The sequence below is a fragment of the Anopheles merus genome, chromosome 2R, assembly GCF_017562075.2.
Source record: "Anopheles merus strain MAF chromosome 2R, AmerM5.1, whole genome shotgun sequence".
Lineage (NCBI taxonomy): Eukaryota > Metazoa > Arthropoda > Insecta > Diptera > Culicidae > Anopheles > Anopheles merus.
In genome coordinates, this window is record NC_054082.1 from 30,602,459 (window position 1) to 30,620,938 (window position 18,480).

At 43.8% G+C, this 18,480-nt stretch overlaps 5 protein-coding genes across 11 annotated transcripts; 3 read left to right on the top strand and 2 right to left on the bottom strand.

The window, feature by feature from the left end:
- Positions 1-1,544: 1,544 nt before the first annotated feature.
- On the bottom strand, positions 1,545-3,632 carry LOC121587723 (beta-chimaerin). The gene is made up of 4 exons (XM_041904795.1): positions 3,539-3,632; positions 2,776-3,468; positions 2,314-2,703; positions 1,545-2,244 (listed from the first exon to the last, which is right to left on the bottom strand). Exons 1-4 carry the CDS (start codon positions 3,585-3,587, stop codon positions 1,979-1,981), a joined length of 1,398 nt encoding a protein of 465 aa, XP_041760729.1. The 5' UTR covers positions 3,588-3,632; the 3' UTR covers positions 1,545-1,978.
- Positions 3,633-3,966: 334 nt separating this feature from the next.
- Positions 3,967-5,318, top strand: LOC121587749 (60S acidic ribosomal protein P2). Of its 3 annotated transcripts, XR_006004098.1 has the most exons (5): positions 3,967-4,079; positions 4,155-4,441; positions 4,525-4,589; positions 5,013-5,063; positions 5,207-5,318. XR_006004098.1 is itself a non-coding variant. In XM_041904836.1 (4 exons), exons 2-3 carry the CDS (start codon positions 4,165-4,167, stop codon positions 4,584-4,586), a joined length of 339 nt encoding a protein of 112 aa, XP_041760770.1. In that variant the 5' UTR covers positions 3,967-4,079; positions 4,155-4,164; the 3' UTR covers positions 4,587-4,589; positions 4,799-5,067. The 3 variants fall into 3 exon arrangements, 2 of the variants coding, with proteins under 2 accessions (XP_041760770.1, XP_041760769.1); XM_041904836.1 differs by lacking the exon at positions 5,207-5,318 and having other exon boundaries at positions 4,799-5,067; XM_041904835.1 differs by lacking the exon at positions 5,207-5,318 and having other exon boundaries at positions 5,013-5,067.
- Positions 5,319-6,196: 878 nt separating this feature from the next.
- LOC121587744 (putative ribosome-binding factor A, mitochondrial) lies at positions 6,197-7,742 on the bottom strand. 3 transcript variants are annotated; one of them, XM_041904828.1, is made up of 3 exons: positions 7,650-7,742; positions 7,149-7,237; positions 6,197-7,090 (listed from the first exon to the last, which is right to left on the bottom strand). In XM_041904828.1, exons 2-3 carry the CDS (start codon positions 7,149-7,151, stop codon positions 6,302-6,304), a joined length of 792 nt encoding a protein of 263 aa, XP_041760762.1. In that variant the 5' UTR covers positions 7,152-7,237; positions 7,650-7,742; the 3' UTR covers positions 6,197-6,301. The 3 variants fall into 3 exon arrangements, with proteins under 3 accessions (XP_041760762.1, XP_041760763.1, XP_041760764.1); XM_041904829.1 differs by having other exon boundaries at positions 7,583-7,685; XM_041904830.1 differs by lacking the exon at positions 7,650-7,742 and adding an exon at positions 7,415-7,484.
- Positions 7,743-7,959: 217 nt separating this feature from the next.
- Positions 7,960-12,968, top strand: LOC121587716 (protein ROP). 3 transcript variants are annotated; one of them, XM_041904778.1, is made up of 8 exons: positions 7,960-8,094; positions 8,878-9,024; positions 9,106-9,261; positions 9,366-9,469; positions 10,239-10,387; positions 10,478-11,252; positions 11,324-11,508; positions 11,619-12,968. In XM_041904778.1, the coding sequence occupies exons 1-8, from the start codon at positions 8,067-8,069 to the stop codon at positions 11,842-11,844; spliced, it is 1,770 nt and encodes a 589-aa protein (XP_041760712.1). In that variant the 5' UTR covers positions 7,960-8,066; the 3' UTR covers positions 11,845-12,968. The 3 variants fall into 3 exon arrangements, with proteins under 3 accessions (XP_041760712.1, XP_041760711.1, XP_041760713.1); XM_041904777.1 differs by lacking the exon at positions 9,366-9,469 and adding an exon at positions 9,780-9,883; XM_041904779.1 differs by lacking the exon at positions 9,366-9,469 and adding an exon at positions 9,780-9,883 and having other exon boundaries at positions 7,961-8,094; positions 11,622-12,968.
- A 3,441-nt stretch (positions 12,969-16,409) lies between these two features.
- LOC121587734 lies at positions 16,410-18,171 on the top strand. Its single transcript, XM_041904814.1, has 6 exons — positions 16,410-16,798; positions 16,878-17,124; positions 17,217-17,345; positions 17,418-17,496; positions 17,575-17,714; positions 17,786-18,171. Exons 1-6 carry the CDS (start codon positions 16,686-16,688, stop codon positions 18,101-18,103), a joined length of 1,026 nt encoding a protein of 341 aa, XP_041760748.1. The 5' UTR covers positions 16,410-16,685; the 3' UTR covers positions 18,104-18,171.
- The last annotated feature ends 309 nt before the right edge of the window (positions 18,172-18,480 follow it).

An 18,480-nucleotide genomic window follows, 5' to 3' on the forward strand; every position in this document is an offset into this window, starting at 1 on the left:
ATTCCGTGTTCGGAGTCAATTCCGGAGTCGATTCCGGAGTTGACTCCGGGATCAATTCCTGTGTTGAATGCGGAATAGAGTCCGGAATCCAAATCGGCTCAGGAATCCGAATCGATCTGGATATCGCAATTTGCTCCGGTAACGGAATCAGATTTGACTCCGGAATTGGAATTAGCTCCGGAATGAGAATCAGTTCTTGAAGCGAAATCAGTCCGGGAATCTCCGTGAGAAAGGATCGTTTACAAGGAAATTTTGATTCTTTGTGGCTATGGATCCAAACGTCTATTCTTATGGAGATGCCGAAACGGACTCCAATTTCGAAGCCGATTCTGATTTCAGAGCCAATTCCGATTCCAGAGCCAATTCCGAATCCAAAGCCGATTCCTATTCCAGAGCCGATGTCAATTCATGAACAGATTCCAATGCCTGACCCGATGCCGGAAACTGATTCCGGACCTACTAAACAAAATCGATCCCAGAAAACTTCGGAGCTAGCCGGAATCGATTCCGACGAAAACTTCTTTTTTCCCATCACTAATACATACACACGATGGAATGGAATGTGTATCACGGTTGGAAACAAAAAAGGAGGCGGTTGCTTGGATCTTTTCCAACATCACGCCCCCGGTTCGTGGCGAAGTCACCATCAGCTGGCGTTCGGATGTTGGGAGGAGAAGATGGAGAATAAATGGAGTGGCAAATAAAAGCGCTCAAAACAAAATGGTAATGGCGATCCTATTGGTATGACATTCAAAGCGCACAATTTAAAGATGTTAAATTGTCGAAATTTGTTTCGAGGCGCTGGGGGCCTCCACAATACCGTTCCTAGAATAGTGAGGTAGGACACGAGTTTGAGGACACAATTAAAGTATGAGGGTGTTGTTATTCATGCAATCATTTACAGATCTTGCTGTGAGACGTGTTTTGCCATGTCTGAATTAGTTTAGTCTTCTACATTAGCTACCCAGTCTACATCAAGGAAGCATATTTTTTTCAACACAACACCGGAATACAAAGTAGTGGTGTGCGTTTGTGAGTAATGCGTGTTTTTTTGCAATGTCTGAATTAAGTAAGATGTACGATATCGCTGAATAATCTAAAATCGAGCAATAACCGCATTTCGCAGTGGGTGTACGGTTGTGGGAACATTGAAGGTCTACGTCGAATGATGGTCATTGTGAGTAAGTTTACACGAGCACTGGAATTACACCACTTAAAGCAATGGTGGCGTTCTTTCTGACAGGAGCGTCCAACTCAATGTCAGATTATTTTCCCTTATTTGATTGATTTCATTTATTGCTCTCTTTGAAATCAGCTTTATCAATTTCGGAGATACTGTTTATGCTACCCATAACATAACCTGCTTCGATTACTCAATATTTACAACATCTCTCTCCAGAAGTACAAACGGCTCATCTCCTATACAAGCATCCAAGTCACCGACGGCCAAAACATCAAGAGTTTTAAGTCTATTTGTTTAACTGTTTGTTTAACATACAAAACCATTTTCGGGGAAACAAATGTATAAAAACATGAGATTTTTAAAGACATAAATATTGTTTATTACATCCAGTAAAATGAAACTGTTAATACCGTATGAAAATTATTTGTCTGTTGAACAGAAAACAAGGTTATAAAAAGGCATATTAGCATAGAGTCAGGGCAGTAGAAGCATGATTACACACGAGATTGTTCGTTTTTGTTCTAGCAATGATAGTTAACCTACGTAAGGAAACATAATTTCATACAACATAAACCGAGCCTTACTGGTGGTAGCTAGCTGTTGATGCGGATGAGCAAAGTTTGAAAACAGCAGAATATTAAGGAAGCTAATGCTGTTCAGTCATCTCTAGGATGCCGAAGGATACTAACAAAAATAAAGTACAATTTCGACGTATCTTTATATCCTAAGATGCTGCTGCGGTTACTTTTTTTAAACAGATTGTTTGGACTCTCTCGCACCTTGTTCAACTTTACACTACAAAAATATTGCATGACAGTGGCTGATTAGGGCTGCCAGCATGCTGATCTCCTGCGACAGGTCGGTCATATGCTGGGGCGTGGCAATAAGCGTCGGAGCAAACACGGTGGCCAGGTTGTGTTCGTTCATCTTGTTGATCGTGTGATGCGAAGCAATGCGATTAAGGTGCTCGAGAATGTACTTCAAACAGTGCAGGTGGGCGGGTGGCAAGGCTTTCACAGCGTTCCGCAACGCTATTACTTGTTCGCCGATTGATTTCTCTCCTGGAGAGACACAAAATAAAGTAAGCCAAATGTGTAATACCCCCTTTTCCCTTGATTACAGCTACTTACGCATCGATTCCATAAACAAGGGGAATGATTGAAACGTTATCAAAGGAACGGGAAGCAGCCGCAAGTACAGTTTCAGTACGCCGGCAATCACATTGATGTTGCTGTACATCTGGGCGGATACGTCCGCCTTCTCGCCATCCTTATCCAGTGCCATCTTGAGCGCTTCGATTTCGTCCGCAAATCCCGATATCCGGTAGATACCTTCCTGCAACATGCCGTGGTTTTCCACCTCCTCTACGCACTTCTTCACAATGAATGGAATGCGACACTTGTGTGCCGTCACTAGCGTGGTCAAATCGACCCCAAATATTCCCCGCAAACGTTTCAGATCCGGTACGCATTTGGCCGGTACCAGTTCCGAGCATTTGAAGTGCGCCATAAAACCGCAGTCTAACAAAAAAGAAAATAAATATACTTTTGCTACTATCGGTACACCATACGGAGGGATTAATTCTATCTTACCATCACATTTCACACCCTGTGAGGTGAAGCCCCACAAAAAGTTAGCACAAAACTCGCACCAATTTAAGCCCTTGAATGTGTGAGTTTTAAACGCATGCTGTTTTTCGTACTCCGGATAAGCGTTGTCGTGTGTATCCGACTTTTCAAACTGCTCCTGGTCTGCGCCCTTCGCACCACCATCCCGATCGTCCGCTATTTCCGTGTCGGCCGACTCTAGACTGTCCTGCACCATCGGCAGTTTGGTCGGTTTGCACAGCGAGCGCAGCTTGCGTCGATGCAGCGTCATGTACGGGCTCTGTTCGTAGCATTTCTTGGTCTGACTCATCATTTCCTTCAGGATCGGGGCAGCATGCAGGCGCATGTAAAAGTCCACCAATCCGTCGGCAACCATCTCTTCGACAGTTTCGAACTTTTTAAAGTTCTCCCGCAGATAGTGGCCCTTTTCCGGGCAATAAAATATCTTAAAATGCTTGGTCGCCTGGCCAAACCGCAAACTGAGTGTGTAGTAGTTGTCAGCACCGGGACTGCGTCGCACCAGGTAGCTACCATCCGGCTTGTCCTTCAGCATCTGCTCACACTCCTTGTGGTCCATTGTCCCGTGATACTCTTTGCCGTACCGGGTGGGTCCCATGATGTCGTCCCGCTCGCATAGCACTGGTTTTGGGGTGGGAGCGTCAAGCTGTATTTTATACACTGCAAGAAAAAGTTGCGCGCTGTTCATTACGGCTTCGACTGGTGCTTTTGGGGTCAATCGACAACTTACGCTCGGGCTTCCACACATTTGGGACGGCTAAAAGCGCATCTTTAGACATCGTCGACGACTGTGGCCCGGAATGTTGTCCTCTAGGCCGTGCCCATTCGTCTAATTTGTAAATAACAACATAAACACAAAGCATTCTATATTTAGAAATGACAGCTGGCCGCATTTTCCGTTTTTAAGGACTAGTTGACGTGTTGGAAATTGAATGTCTGGTATCTTTTCCAAGACATAATTTTTATTTAATTCATAATTTAAAAAAATGAAAAAAATGAAAAAAAGTATTACAAAAATAAATAAATGATGAAAAATATATCTTTTTAGTTCTTGTATGCCGTGAATGCTATCTGAAATATGTGATAAATAAAATTGTTTCCTTGCGAGATAGTTGGCACTGTTTCCGCTAGATGGCACTCGAGTGGCCCTGACATCGGCTGTCAGTTCGCACTTCCGACAAGCCTCACGCTTCCTCTTTTTGTAAACTGCTTGAGTCGAATAGACGTGTATTTCATTTGCTGCTCACGTTTCGTGTCGATCTGACTTAAAAGTAAGTACGAGAATCCGCCAAAACGCCGCCCGGAGCGCCAACTAACAAGCGACCAATCGTTTCGGTGTGTTTTAGTTTTGCAAAAATGCGTTACGTAGCTGCATACCTGCTGGCTGTCCTGGGTGGCAACGCCGCACCATCCAACTCGGACATCGAGAAGATCCTCAGCTCGGTCGGTATTGAGGCCGATTCGACCCGCGTCACCAAGGTGGTGAACGAGCTGAAGTGCAAGTCGATCGAGGAACTGATCGCTTCCGGACGCGAGAAGCTGTCCTCGATGCCGGCTGGTGGCGGCGCTGCCGCTGCTGCCCCTGCTGCTGCCGGTGGCGGCGGCGGTGCTGCTCCGGCTGCCGAGAAGAAGGGTAAGTTAACGAAGTGTGCTGTGCACATAGGTGCCTCGTTGTGCGGAAAGTTAATGAAAAAAAAATTCTCCATCCAATTGCAGAGGAGAAGAAGGAAGAGTCGGAATCCGAAGACGACGACATGGGCTTCGGTCTTTTCGAGTAAAAGGTAAGCATTTATGGGTGCAACATTCCCCCTTCTATTGGGAGATGTTTTCTTATGATGAACTCGCATGTATTCAACCATCTTTCGGGAATGATAACAATGATTCCAATTGCTCTTACTGATCACCGACTAAACCAATTGATCGGAATGCTTTTAATCCCCTCAAAAACAGACGTTTTACTAACTCACATTTAATTCTTGTTTCGTTCCAGGTTGGTATCGTATTCCTTGTGTTCCCTCAGTGCAATTGTATATAGCTTCACCGCGTGTTTCCAATGATGAATACAACGATATATCACCATCTTTCGAATGATGAACAGTGATTTAAAGTATTTCTCCTGATCAATACAGTTCCGCCTGCCGTGAAACACGTGTGTAATACTGTAATACACCGTTCTAAAACCCAGCACTTCTTTTCCTTTACAGTTTATTACTGCGTCACATTCACTGCTGCTGTGCTATATCGTTCAGATATAGGTAAGAGACATAGAATTTCTTAAACCACCATAAATTCATCCAACCCTTGGCACTAATGTTCCTTCTCTTCATTTGTGAATCTCTTAACATCTTAAGCTTCTTCGCTATGTCTAATTGAGCTGTTATTCTTATTTTCTTTGCAGCTACCAACAAATCCAAGGGGTTCGCATCATTGTTACAGTGCGTGTAATGGTGTGGATTGGGTATTGTGTACAAAACGTGTGACATAGGAATAAATTTTCATTTCGAAAACTACTACTTTTTCCATTTTTTTAATCTTAAATTTCCACGAATCCGTAAAAGTTTTCAGCGTTCCTTTTCTTGGAATTAATTGATGCATATGAAAACCGTCGGCGAGAGTACTTCACCTACTTGCGTGACAATGACATCGGCATCATGGATTTTCCCCTTAAAAGGTAAGGTTTTGCTTCACATTCGTATTTTTTCAATTGTTCTGTGCTAATGATGATTTCGCTACATCTAACCATCTTTCGGGAATGATATCCATGATTTCGATTGCTCTCACTGACTTCATTAAATCCGTATATGCTATAAAATTCGAACATTTTACATGACATTAACGTTACCTTTTTCTGTGTTTCATTTCAGGTATGTTTGGCATTGTGGCGTTTCATCATTTTTCGATTACTATCTAGCCTCAAATGATGATTTTTTTATTATTCACACCATCTTTCGGATGAGTAACAGTGATTTAAAAGCTCTTTTTCCCTGAATCTCATATGATTCTATACGTTTATTAGATAAAACAGATCGTAAGCTAATTTTGCTTACCTTTGTCCTTTAATTACAGATTCCTACTACGGGGGACTTCTTCGTAGAATTGATATTGTTTTTATATAGGTAAGTAAAAACTTGAACTTGGTTTTTCTTTTCATGATGAATGAACTTCATTACCATCTTTCGAATGACAACATTTTATGATTTTGAAACATTTCCACTGGTACTCTGTAAATACGCGTGCATATTCGTACTAAGTGATATTAGCATGTGTCTAATTAAATTTCCTGATTTTCGTTACAGGTGGATCTGTTGGATTTTGTTTTCTTTTCAGATATCAGCATGCTTACACGATAGGATTGTTGATCGGCAAATAAAATCAGAACAAAAATTGATTGAAATTATCAATAATAAACCTTTATTACTACAACATTTGGCGGCTAGTTTCCGTAATTACTACATCCGACCAGTTGCCGGTGGATCAAATTAAGTGAAAGAAATCATTCGGTCCTTCCAAGTTGCTCGGAATTCGCCCTCTGCTGTACGGCAGCAGCAGCTTCGTCCCGCTTCTTCTGCGCTTCCTGGTGCGCTTTCCACGCTTTGTTCGTTTTGTCAACGGACTGGCGAACACGCGACATGATTTGAGCATGATCAAGCCCAAGTATATCGTGTCTCATCTCGGGCTCACACAAACGTTGATCTTCCGGCTTCGGCAGCAAAACGTCCTGCTCAACATCCTCGTCCTCCTCGCCGTAATCTGCCTCCTTCAGTAAACTGTTCAACAAACCTTCCACGTAGTATCGCTTATCCTGCACGAACGTAAGCTGCGGAACTTCTCCCATCAGCCGTAGCTGCGACAATTCATGACGAATTCGCGAACAGAGCGGCTTAAGGATGCCGTCAATTTTTACATCCCTGTTGAGATTGGTCGAAAACCAGTAGATGCTGGCTTCACGGAAATCGGACGCCACGCGGACACGCGAAATCTGTATACCGTAGCCGTACAGATCGCTGGCGAAGGAGCCCGTTGCCATCAGGTCGGTGATATTTTTCATGAACAGCTTGTTCAGCACCGCCACGCGACGGTTCGATTCCTTTCCCTGCCGTTTGGCGCTGGCCAGCGATTTGGTCGGCAGCAGCTTCGGTCCCTGGTCGTTGGTTTCATCGTAGTAACGCTTTTTCTTCGTTTTGCTGCCATTCATAAGTTTGTTAAGCACTTTGGCAGCCTTTGTCGAGGAGGCGCAAAGCTGAGCGCTCGATGAGAACAAACGGGACGACGCAATCTTAAGCTAGAATAGAGAATCAGCTGTTTCTCATTGCTCAGCAGGGCTTGATAAAAATACATACCATAATGAACTTCAAATTGCGACGCGATATGCGCTATGGCCGCCAATAGCTTCACATCAACTACTACTATCACAGATCATTTGTAATGCCTGCAAAAAGAAACTGATTTTAGATGTGTGCTAAATGAAGATGCATTCGCGAGCCAACACAGTTGTGTTTTGGATGGTTTATATTCTACAACTACGTTAACCACGTGGATGTGTATGTATGGTTCTACCGGAAACTACGATATTCTTATTACTCTTCGGTCAATTTTTACAACTAACAAAAGTATAACAGCCTCTATGCTATCAAACCAAAAAATAAAAATAGCAGAAACTATCTACAAACACAGCACAACAAACTGGCGAATCAACAACTGGGTCTCCTTGGGGCTTAAAACAAACAATGCATGCAGAACTTGGTTTGTTACACTTTAATAATTTTGTTCCCACCATTTCCAACCAATAAATGATCGCAAATTGTTATGATATAATGCAGTATATTAAGAACGATTCTCACATCACGCCCGAGTGCCAATTTGGTTTGCTTGCCAACAAAAATAAATTTCGAATCACGTTGTCAACATTTCAAAACAATGACAAACAGCGCTAGTGATGGACAGAACAGTTGCATGATTGTTCCGCTTGATTAATTAATAAAACACCAAACTATTGCATCATTGAACCGAAACATTTGCTCAATGTACATAAGGAAATACAAAAAAAAAAGATTTTAACAAAATATTAAACAAAATTATCACAAATTATAATGTAAACAAACATTCCACTTTAGTCGGATCGGATCGAAATCACTCCCCTGGTGACATTTGGCATTGACGCGAACTGTGATTCCCACACAGCAATCGCCCACCACTTTGCCAGTGATTACTCAGAGAAAAGCAAAGTTAAAGCAAAAGCTGAAGTTGTAGCAGCAAAAATGGCTCTGAAACTGTTGGTTGGTCAAAGTGAGTAATTCACCATCTGTTTGTAGCTACTATTCTTCGATAGAACAATCCATGGAACTGACTGTGCTGTGAAAAGTATTTTGGGGTGTGAAAATTGCGTATTGCGGTTCAATGCAGACCAGCAGTCCGTCATCTGCAGTGTGTACCGCAGAAGAACGCCCCTCCCGTTTATGGGAGGAACGGGGTGCGACTGGGCAGTGAAGCGGGGTTTGGGGGTTCGATTATTCATCCCCATACGGAAGTTTGTGACCCTTTTGATGCCAGTCCACGAAATATGAATGTATGAAAATGGTGCACAGTGGCAGTGCAGGAAGTGCAACAATGAAGAACGAGACGCAGGGCGTGGATCATGTGGGGCAGGAGGAGCAGCGCTTCCTGGAGTGGGTCACTATTTTCGGGAAGACAACGCAGAAAATTTTGCCTTCGGTATCGATTTTTTGATTGCACTTGCGCAAAGCGGCCGCACAATAGAATATGGTGTCAGAATGTGCGAGAACCGTGTCCGCACGAATGCCGATGGAGAGCGAGAGATTTCTAGCGATACCTTTGCAGTTCAGCAGCGGTTCAGCAATTTGCACAATCAAAACAATGGCTGTTATTGTGCTGTTTTAATGCGCCGTTTGCTTTGCATCATCCGTTGATCCGTAGAACAAATCAAAGATGGATCAATTTTGACCTTCAGTTCAATGTTCATGGTTGGGGATGTTTGTAGGATCTTTTGTTTGTTTATTATGTTTTATTAGCTTGCTAATTTGTGTTGGTTCATTCATTCTTTTGGTACAGAGATCATGAATGAGGTCGTCCGCAGCAAGACGAAATCGGACGGCAAACCTGGTACGGAATGGAGAATCCTAATCGTCGACAAGCTGGCCATGCGTATGGTTTCGGCGTGCACCAAAATGCACGAAATCAGCGCGGAAGGTGTCACCTGTAAGTGGAGACATCAACGATTAACTTCATTCGTCTTCGAACCACTAATCTCTCACTCGCTCTTTTCCCCCCCCCCAACAGTGGTAGAAGACATCAACAAGAAGCGGGAGCCTCTGCCGGCGATCGAAGCGGTCTACCTGATTACGCCGTCAGAAGATTCGATACGTTTGTTGATGCGGGATTTTGAGAATCCTGCCAAACCGACATACAAGGCGGCACACGTGTTCTTCACCGAGGGTAAGTAGAGTGACACAGTGGTGACACCAGGCCAGGCTGCTCGGCCAGCGCATGGTAACACTGCGATAATGACCCTCTTCTGTCTCGTCCGTCCATCATCCCAGCTGTACCAGAAGAACTGTTCAATATTCTGGGCAAAGGCACCGTAGTGAAGTTCATGAAAACGTGCAAAGAACTGAGTATTGCATTTATTCCGTATGAAGCGCAGGTGAATATTGGCGTTGTTTAGACTTACTATGCGCATTTGGTGGCCGCTGGAAACTAAACTCTTGCATAAGAAAAGGGTGCTGGAAGAGTAGGGAAAGTGTGTTTGTGTGCGTTTAGCTTAACTCCCGTCCTCACGTTCATGTGGATTGCCACCGTACTAATCCGCCCGGGAACAAGGTGTCAATCACGGAATTTACAGTGCAGCTGTTAACTCTTAACTTCTAAATTTTACATTGTTATGTCTATTCCGTGCCATTCATCTCACACACTATATTCTGTGTCTAACCCTTCCACCCTCTGGCCCGTTGCAGTCTGTCCGGAGGAGCTGTTCAACGATATATGTAAATCGGTCGTATCCAGAAAGATTAAAACGTTGAAGGAAATCAACATTGCTTTTCTGCCGTACGAGTCGCAGGTGTGCAAAGTTTTGGGATCATTTACTAATAACAATGCTTTTTTCTATGTAGCTAGAAATGCGTTGCGTTGTCCATTTTTTATTTATTTATTTTCTGTATATTTTGTCTTCATACATTTATTTGTCTTACATTTTTTACGCTTTCATTTTGGGTAATGAATTCCTTTTTTCCATTTTAATTAACATCATCTGTTAACAACACTTGTTTCACGAAACATCATTAAATTGGTTGCAATATGTTTGCATTTGTACAAAATTTAATCTGCTTGTTAACTGCACATATCAAACATTATTCTACGCCAATAATTATAACTGCGTCCTATACGTTACTTACCTTTTCTCGTCGTGTATAAAGGTGTACTCACTTGACTCGCCCGTCACCTTCCAATGTGCGTATTCGCCCGCGCTTGCGTCGGCTCGCAGCGGCAACATGGAGCGCATTGCCGAACAAATTGCCACCCTATGCGCGACGCTCGGGGAATATCCGTCCGTTCGTTACCGTAGGTAGGTAGTATGTCTGCACCCGTCTCCTTACCAACGCATAAGCTTACCGAACTGTGCTTTCCCTCTCTCTCTTTCTCCTTTCAATTCCAGCGAATGGGATGGCAACGTGGAGCTAGCCCAAATGGTGCAGCAAAAGCTGGACGCGTACAAGGCGGACGAGCCGACGATGGGCGAAGGTCCGGAAAAGGCCCGCTCGCAGCTGCTGATTCTCGACCGTGGGTTCGATTGCGTTTCGCCGCTGCTGCACGAGCTAACGCTGCAGGCGATGGCGTACGATCTGCTGCCCATCGTGAACGACGTGTACAAGTTCATCCCGTCGCCGAATGCGGCCGAGAAGGAGGTGCTGCTGGACGAAAATGACGATCTGTGGGTGGATCTGCGCCATCAGCACATTGCGGTGGTGTCGCAGAGCGTGACGCAGTACTTGAAGTCGTTCACCGAATCGAAACGCCTCACGCAAAGCGAAAAACAGTCCATGAAGGATCTGTCGCAGATGATCAAAAAGATGCCCCAGTACCAGAAGCAGCTGTCCAAGTACTCGACCCATCTGCACCTGGCCGAGGATTGCATGAAATCGTACCAGGGGTACGTCGATAAGCTGTGCCGCGTGGAGCAGGATCTGGCCATGGGCACGGACGCGGAGGGTGAGAAGATCAAGGATCACATGCGCAACATTGTGCCGATCCTGCTGGACCAGAACGTTTCCAACTACGACAAGGTGCGCATTATCGCGCTGTACGTCATGATCAAGAACGGCATCTCGGAGGAGAATCTGACCAAGCTGGTCACGCATGCACAGATCGACCAGAAGGAGCGCGAGATGATCCACAACCTTACCCATCTGGGTATCAACGTTATTGCAGATGTAAGTGACAAGCGGCGATGTGAAGGCCATAGTGAAGCTCAGCTAAACAAAATCAAACATTTCTACTTTAGGGCAATCGCAAGAAATCGTACACCGTGCCGAGAAAGGAGCGCATCAACGAACATACCTACCAAATGTCCCGCTGGACACCCGTCATCAAGGACATCATGGAGGACGCGATCGACAACAAGCTGGACGAGCGTCATTTCCCCTTCCTCGGTGGCAGAAAGATGGCCGGCTTCCATGCGCCAACCAGGTAAGTGTAGTGCGGGCGCGTAACTACCTCGCCAACCCCCCGCACCTGTCGGACCAAATTGTCCCATCCGGTTTCATGCTCGTTTTTTTCTTCTTCTCATTTTGCAAAAGCAGTAGTGCACGCTACGGCCATTGGCACAAGGACAAATCGCAAACGGCGGTTAAGAACGTACCGCGGCTAATTATGTTTGTGGTCGGAGGCTGCAGCTACTCGGAGATTCGCTGCGCGTACGAGGTCACGTCCGCCGTCAAGAACTGGGAGGTGTACATCGGCTCGTCCCACATCCTGACGCCGGAAACCTTCCTCAGCGATCTGGGCTCGCTCAACAAGGAGTAAGGTGGAGGGGCAGTGCAATTCAGCCGCTAGGGGTGGAGGCGATGGAGCTGCGCCGATTTAACACCGTTCGCTTTCCTTGTGATCCTCAGACCGTGTTCGAATTGCTGTTCTACCAAGAGTGGAATAGTATGACAGTCATAAAGATGATGAGTATTCTATTTGTTATCTGTTAAGAAAATGAATGCATGACTCCCGTTTGAGCAAACTCCCACACACTGACACAAAGCCACAGCCACAGGTTCCGGTTAGGGGTGCCATACAACCGAAACACCGATCGAGAAGGGAGTTAAATTTGAAGTTTGAAAACTTACAAAACTCTGCGCAGAGTGCGACGGAGGAAGATATCAACCCGGTCTGAGGAATGCATCTGATAATAATCAATGAGAAAGATTTTGCGTTTCTTTTCCTGTTGGCATTTTGCAAGCTCTTTTAGACTATTTAACGGTACATTCCTTTGCAAAGGAAAACGATTGTGATTAGCTTCCGTTTCTTGCTTTATTTTGCAGAGAGAGAGAGAGTGGCGCGCAAGGTAACTGCGCAAGCACTCTCGCGTATTGTTGCGTTCCTCTATTATGCCTAGTACGTTTCATGATTCCCGGCGGAAACGCAGTGTACGCTGGGTGGTACGCATCACGTTTCCGGGATTGTTTCGCTACTTGTTGTTACTTGTGTGGATAGTCATATTGGATTTTAATCGTTTACGTTATAAGCTATGGTTTTATTATCGATTGTGCAGCATGCGTACAATCATCTTATTAGCCAATTACATCGAAGTGAAGTTAGGAGGGTTAGTTTCCGTTGCATTAGTTCAGGCCAACCGTTTGTCGCAGTTACAGTTTTCAACCATTCGCTTTCGGTTTAACTTGCGAGAAGTATTAGTAGCGATGTGAGTGGGGAGAAATATCAAAAGCAATGTAATGAAATGAAACAAAATGGCATCATGCACGAGTCAAACACACATTCAAAACAAAAATAATAATAATAATAATAATAATGCGCCAGCGCTTGGATCAGCAAAACATAAGTTGTGCGGAAACATTTACCACAAAGTCACATTAGCATAAATATACACCAGACGAAATAGGGATAAGAAATGCGACAAAGAGAGAGAGAGAAAGAGAGAACAAAAAAATCACAAAACCCCTCAAAACACAAACACACATTAAAAGCTATATTAACGTGAAGAAGTTCATATATCATAGCGATTAGGAATGGGCTGAAAAAGATGTGAACAAGTTAATGCTAAATTATTGATTAGTTTTTAAAAACAAAACACCACACGCGCGCACGTATGTTGCAGATCTAATTATTGAATTCTTCGTCTGGCGCGTCTGGCAATCGATGAAGGGTGTGGGGAGAGGCGCAGAAGCTTCCGCTTAATTGATCGATACCACTCAAAGTATCGATTGAATAGTTTTGAGCTGCTTCTGAAGCATGCTTTTCTTCTTCTTCGTCCCGCTTTGCCTGCGAACGCATGTGATCGGCAAAGGCGTGTAACCAAAGAGCACAGTGCACACAGCCACACAAACACATTCTCCCTTATAATGGTACACAACTGCAAATTCGATCGACGGACACGTGTTTGCAGCGTTTGCTTTGTGAAATTGGGAAAATTAAGGTGGAAACCGCGTTCAGCTTTTGGCATAGAGCGATGCTTGAGAAATTTCAAACACTTGAGATATAAAAAAAGCACTAAGTTAAATTCTATATTTATTGTACTTTTCGGTATCGTTTCTTCTTGAACGATCGAACAAAAAAAAAAAAAACAGAGAAAATATGCAAAGATCACATAGCGCGAGTACATCAGAGAAGAATGTTGTATAAAATTGATCAGTTTGAAGGAATGTTACAAAACGCATCGTAATGCGGAAACCAAACCAAACGTATATAGCAACATACTTACTACCCATATATTTATCTTCTATTGTCTTGGAATGTTTGGAGCGGAGCAGATGTTACGGGTGTGTGCAAATTCCGAACAGAAGTAGAACTGGCATGAGCAAATCTCTCTTCAGCTGTGCATCCCACGACACGACGCTCTGCGCCAGGAACAAGTGGAACCCGAAACCCGGAACAATAAAACAACTCTCCACAATGATGTTCTGCCATTGATTGGTCGTAGGTCGCAATGAAGAGCAAAACACACAGAACAGAGCGGAACAGACAGAAGACCCTGTACACAATAACACACTTCTATCTAAAATCTTCGAGCGTTCAATTATTAAACTAATAGCATATTTAATATACTCTTGTGTGCATTTGGGAAGAATCAACGCGAAGAAAGAAACTGACATTCGAAAACACGATCCCTGCGGACAATGGTTTTAAGTACGGAAATCAAAGTGGAAAACAGATGCAGGAGAGAAGCAGTACATGGATTGCAAAACGAGCGTGTTCCGTTGATAGATCGCGCAGAGTAGGAGTACGATTTGACACCGCCAAATCTTTCCCCGGGAGAGTGCCAGCGCCAATAGGTGTGATTCGAGCGGAATATAATTCCTCGGCACACAAGCAGCATAACCTTAATCACCACCCCACCAATTATTTAGATCAGAAACGACGGGTTTTCGATAGTCCCGGCAGGGAAGAGCGGTTTCTTTGCGTTGATTCTTCGTGATGAAAAAAACAAAAACAAAAAAGATATGGAACGTTGTTAGTGTGTGGCATCGGAAAACATGCGATTAGAGGGAAGAGAAAGGAAGGAAGAGGAATGATGATGATCATTCAAGGTGCAGAGGAAAAGTTGGCTTGTATTTTAGTTGTATTTTGGCTTCCTCCAGTTTCCTCCAGTTTCATAGCATAGACAATTACATTTAATAAATACTTATATCCGAATGAAGAATACGCGTGTGATTGATTCTGCCTTAATTTCGTTTGTTTATTTGCCGAAATTTCCTATCTACGATGTTGTTGCTTTTGTTGCTCGAACAAATTGGTATCCTTTTTGACAACTGGGGCAGTTCGGATTCGGAACTCGACAAGAAAACACGTTAGTGTGAATCGTTAAAAATACGCCTTGAAATGGCGATCAGTGATTGTGCTACCTTCAGGGTAGAATTTTTCCACATAAAAAGAAAACCAAATAGAGGTGAAATCATGAGGTTTCTTTCTGAACAGTTGAAATTAAATCCAGAGAAGCTGGAGAAGGTTCAAATACTACATACGGCGAGTATTGCCGTAATACAAATGAAAAAAGCTGAAGAAGCACGTGAATTCGTGAAAATGTTTGATTCAAAACTAAGCATGACACGCGAGGGAGTGATATACAATATCCCCCTTCGAATGGATAACAACACCAAAGTTGTAAAAATATTAGATTGTTCATCCAACATTTCTAATGAAGACCTTAAAATGAAACTATCCAAATACGGCGAAATTCAGGAGATCAAAGACCTATTTTGGGAAAGCCCATCGCCTTTCGCAGGCATTAAGGATGGCAATCGAGCAGCCACCATGCTAATCGATACACCCATCCCATCATTTATATCCATAAAAGGAGAGAGAGTAAAGATCACACATCGAGGGCAGTTAGCCACATGCGCATTTTGTGACCAAGCTAAACATTATGGGGTTTCATGCACCCAAAACCGCAAATACAAATACAATAAGACGAGCGTCAACAACCGATTCCTAGAAGCGACACAAAGCGGCATACTCACCGCTCAAGAACAAAGATCAAAGTACACAAAAGAAAGTGAAGACTCAATACAACTGGAAACCAGGCAAAGCAATAAAAACGACACACACACCACAAAGAATAACAATACAATGGAACTAAAGAACTTATCGCACATTTTTCAAAGAATGGAAGATGACAAAGGCTCAGAACTCAGGCCTACTGAAAAAAGATTGAGATCGGACGAAATTACTTCACCCGATACTGAAGACACAGAAAATAGCATGACCAAAATCAAAAAAACAAGCAAGGGAGTGATATACAATATCCCCCTTCGAATGGATAACAACACCAAGGTTGTAACAATTTTAGATTGTTCGTCGAACATTTCTAATGAAGAGCTCAAAATGGAACTGTCCAGATACGGCAAAATACAGGAGATCAAAGACCTGTTTTGGGAAAACTCATCGCCTTTCGCAGGCATTAAGGATGGCAATCGAGCAGCCACCATGCTAATCGATACACCCATCCCACCATTTATCTCCATAAAAGGAGAAAGAGTGAAGATCACACATCCAGGACAGTTAGCTACAAGCGCTGTTTGTGAATCAACGGATAATGAAAATACAGAACATAAGGAGACTAAAATAAAAAATGTAAAAAAAGTGAAACACAAAACAAAATCCTATTAAGGATACATTCCAAAGAAAGATTCTCAAACTAGAACCCAACTAGAATTTTTTCTACATCGAAATGGCATAAAAAAAAATCAACTGATTTAAACAAAACATAAAAAACTAAAACGAAGTAACAAATACCATGATATAAACTCATATATACAAGCTGATACCTACTGTCATCGGAATCATCAAATACGAACAACAAAAAATAGAAACATCCTATTTACAAGACATATGACTCTAGATAGTCGAAGTCTTTACAAGAGAGAGTAAGCCTCTGAATATGCTGTTTCAAACAAGCGTTTGAACAACATAGGAGGATACATCCCCTCTCGTCAAGAAGAAGAAGAAGAAGAAGAAGAAGAAGACAACTGGGGAAATCTAGAAACGCCATCGGTGGACGTGTAGCCATGGAAACCAATCGCAGCTCCATCGGATTGTTATTTAATGAAAAAGCAACTGCTGCCCCAACTTACTCACAGTTTGCTGGAGGTACCGTTTCAGAAAGCATTATCTGCGTCATCACATTACGTTGAAGCTATAGAATGCCGCGTCGAAAACCCATCACGAAGCTGGGCGTATTTGGGAAGTACGACCAGAACCCGGAACAGGCAGTAGAAAATTACTTCGAATCCAAATTAAACAACAAGTGCTACATGTACGTATCGCGACGGCCATAGAACCCACATATACAGGGTGTGGACGAATCCGATGATGTAATATATTTTGGCTTGCAGCAATGTCCCCGGTTGGGATGTCGCCCGCAATGGGTTCGAGCTTAAGGGCATTCACAATGATCGGGAGTATATGGAAATTACCAAGGAGCAGCACCGGATGCGTGAACAGGCCCAACGGCAGGTGGTCACCAACCGGAAGCGGCTGGAGCAGACGACCGATCTGCTGCAACGGATGCGCGCTGAGTTTGTTGAGTTGAACGATTTTCTAAAGGATTGCGAAATGAAGGAACAGGGCGCACTGGACACGGTAATTAAAGCACCCAGCCGAGCGTTGTCTTGAAATAGAGGTTCGATTGCTGACCACTTCAGATACGTCCCCCGTCATCTTTCCATGTACAGGTCAAGCGGGAAAAGGAAAAACATGTACAGTACGAAGAAAAGATCGCTCAGCTCGAGTCGGATCTGGAGCAGCTGGACGAGTTTGTGGTGAAGTATGAGGAAACGATCAATCAATTCGAACCGTTTGAGGTATGCACATAGGGAGTATGGTGACTCGTGTAGTACATGTGACAGGACGCTACATCCCCTTTCCGTTTGCAGAAAGTAATGGAACAGACGATTGCCGAATCGAAGACTTACGAAACCATGCAAGATCTTATCCAGCGCTGTGATTCGTTGTGTAAGTTGATGCAACTTTAAAGCGATCTACCTCTTCTTGCACTATGCGCATTTTACCCTCTCATCACTGTTTCCCCAGTACTAGCTCAGGTGGAAATTTCTGCCGTAGAGCAGCAAAAGATTCAAGAAATCGAGGAAATTCGCCAGAACCTGTTCAAGGCAACGAAAACCGCCCTGCACATCATAACCGGGCTGAACAATGATTTGTCGGAGCTTCTGGTACGTATACAATTGACTGTGCAAAGTGCTAACTGCCCCCTAACATGCCGTATGATACTTGCCTTGCGCAGACACAGTACGTTGCGGCAAAGGAGGAAGGATTGCGCTGGGAAAAATCGGTCACCGTCGTCAAGAGCTACATGGTGGAGAACGAATCGAGCATCAACTGCCTGCTAGATGCGATAAATCACGTGTACATACTGTTGCGCAAGCGTCGCGGCTCCCAGCCGAAAGCTCCGCGGGGGGACGTCGAAACGCAGCTGGATCACATCAAGGAGGAGATCGAAATACTGCACGAGGTGCGCCGGCTGGCGGCTGCCAAACTCCGCAACGAAGGCCACAGTCTGTGCGCGGAGAAGGGTACGCAGCGACGGAAAACCGCACTTTAAGTGAAGAATATGTGATATTTGCGGCACAAATGCGGCAACACAGACTACAGACTAGCGGATTTATTTGACAACTTTGAGTTTATTCATTCGCCTCACGCGCGCGTTTATTATTGTTGTTTTGTTTGTTCGTTCATTTTGTTTTTTGATCCTTAGTGTGATTTTTACTCGTAGGTTTTAACCGATAGCATTTAATTTCAATCAACCAGGTGTTCGGTGACACTTTACTCTTCCGCTACTCTGTGTCGAATCAATAATGCGTATTAGGTAAGGGGAAAATGGTGTGTTAGAAGAGGATCTTCTGTTTCATGCATATGCATATAGTATATATGTACGTATTTTTCTGTTATGTATTTTTAGTCGCATGTTTTGCATGCCGA

Coding starts and splice junctions, on each gene's coding strand:
- LOC121587734 (XM_041904814.1), top strand. CDS start 16,686: ATGCCGCGTCGAAAACCCATCACGAAGCTGGGCGTATTTGGGAAGTAC. Junction 16,799..16,877: donor TTAAACAACAAGTGCTACAT/GTACGTATCGCG, acceptor TTTGGCTTGCAG/CAATGTCCCCGGTTGGGATG. Junction 17,125..17,216: donor AACAGGGCGCACTGGACACG/GTAATTAAAGCA, acceptor TTCCATGTACAG/GTCAAGCGGGAAAAGGAAAA.
- LOC121587749 (XM_041904836.1), top strand. CDS start 4,165: ATGCGTTACGTAGCTGCATACCTGCTGGCTGTCCTGGGTGGCAACGCC. Junction 4,442..4,524: donor TCCGGCTGCCGAGAAGAAGG/GTAAGTTAACGA, acceptor ATCCAATTGCAG/AGGAGAAGAAGGAAGAGTCG.
- LOC121587723 (XM_041904795.1), bottom strand. CDS start 3,587: ATGTCTAAAGATGCGCTTTTAGCCGTCCCAAATGTGTGGAAGCCCGAG. Junction 2,704..2,775: donor ACAGGGTGTGAAATGTGATG/GTAAGATAGAAT, acceptor CTTTTTTGTTAG/ACTGCGGTTTTATGGCGCAC. Junction 2,245..2,313: donor CTTGTTTATGGAATCGATGC/GTAAGTAGCTGT, acceptor GTGTCTCTCCAG/GAGAGAAATCAATCGGCGAA.
- LOC121587716 (XM_041904778.1), top strand. CDS start 8,067: ATGGCTCTGAAACTGTTGGTTGGTCAAA. Junction 8,095..8,877: donor GAAACTGTTGGTTGGTCAAA/GTGAGTAATTCA, acceptor CTTTTGGTACAG/AGATCATGAATGAGGTCGTC. Junction 9,025..9,105: donor CAGCGCGGAAGGTGTCACCT/GTAAGTGGAGAC, acceptor CCCCCCCAACAG/TGGTAGAAGACATCAACAAG.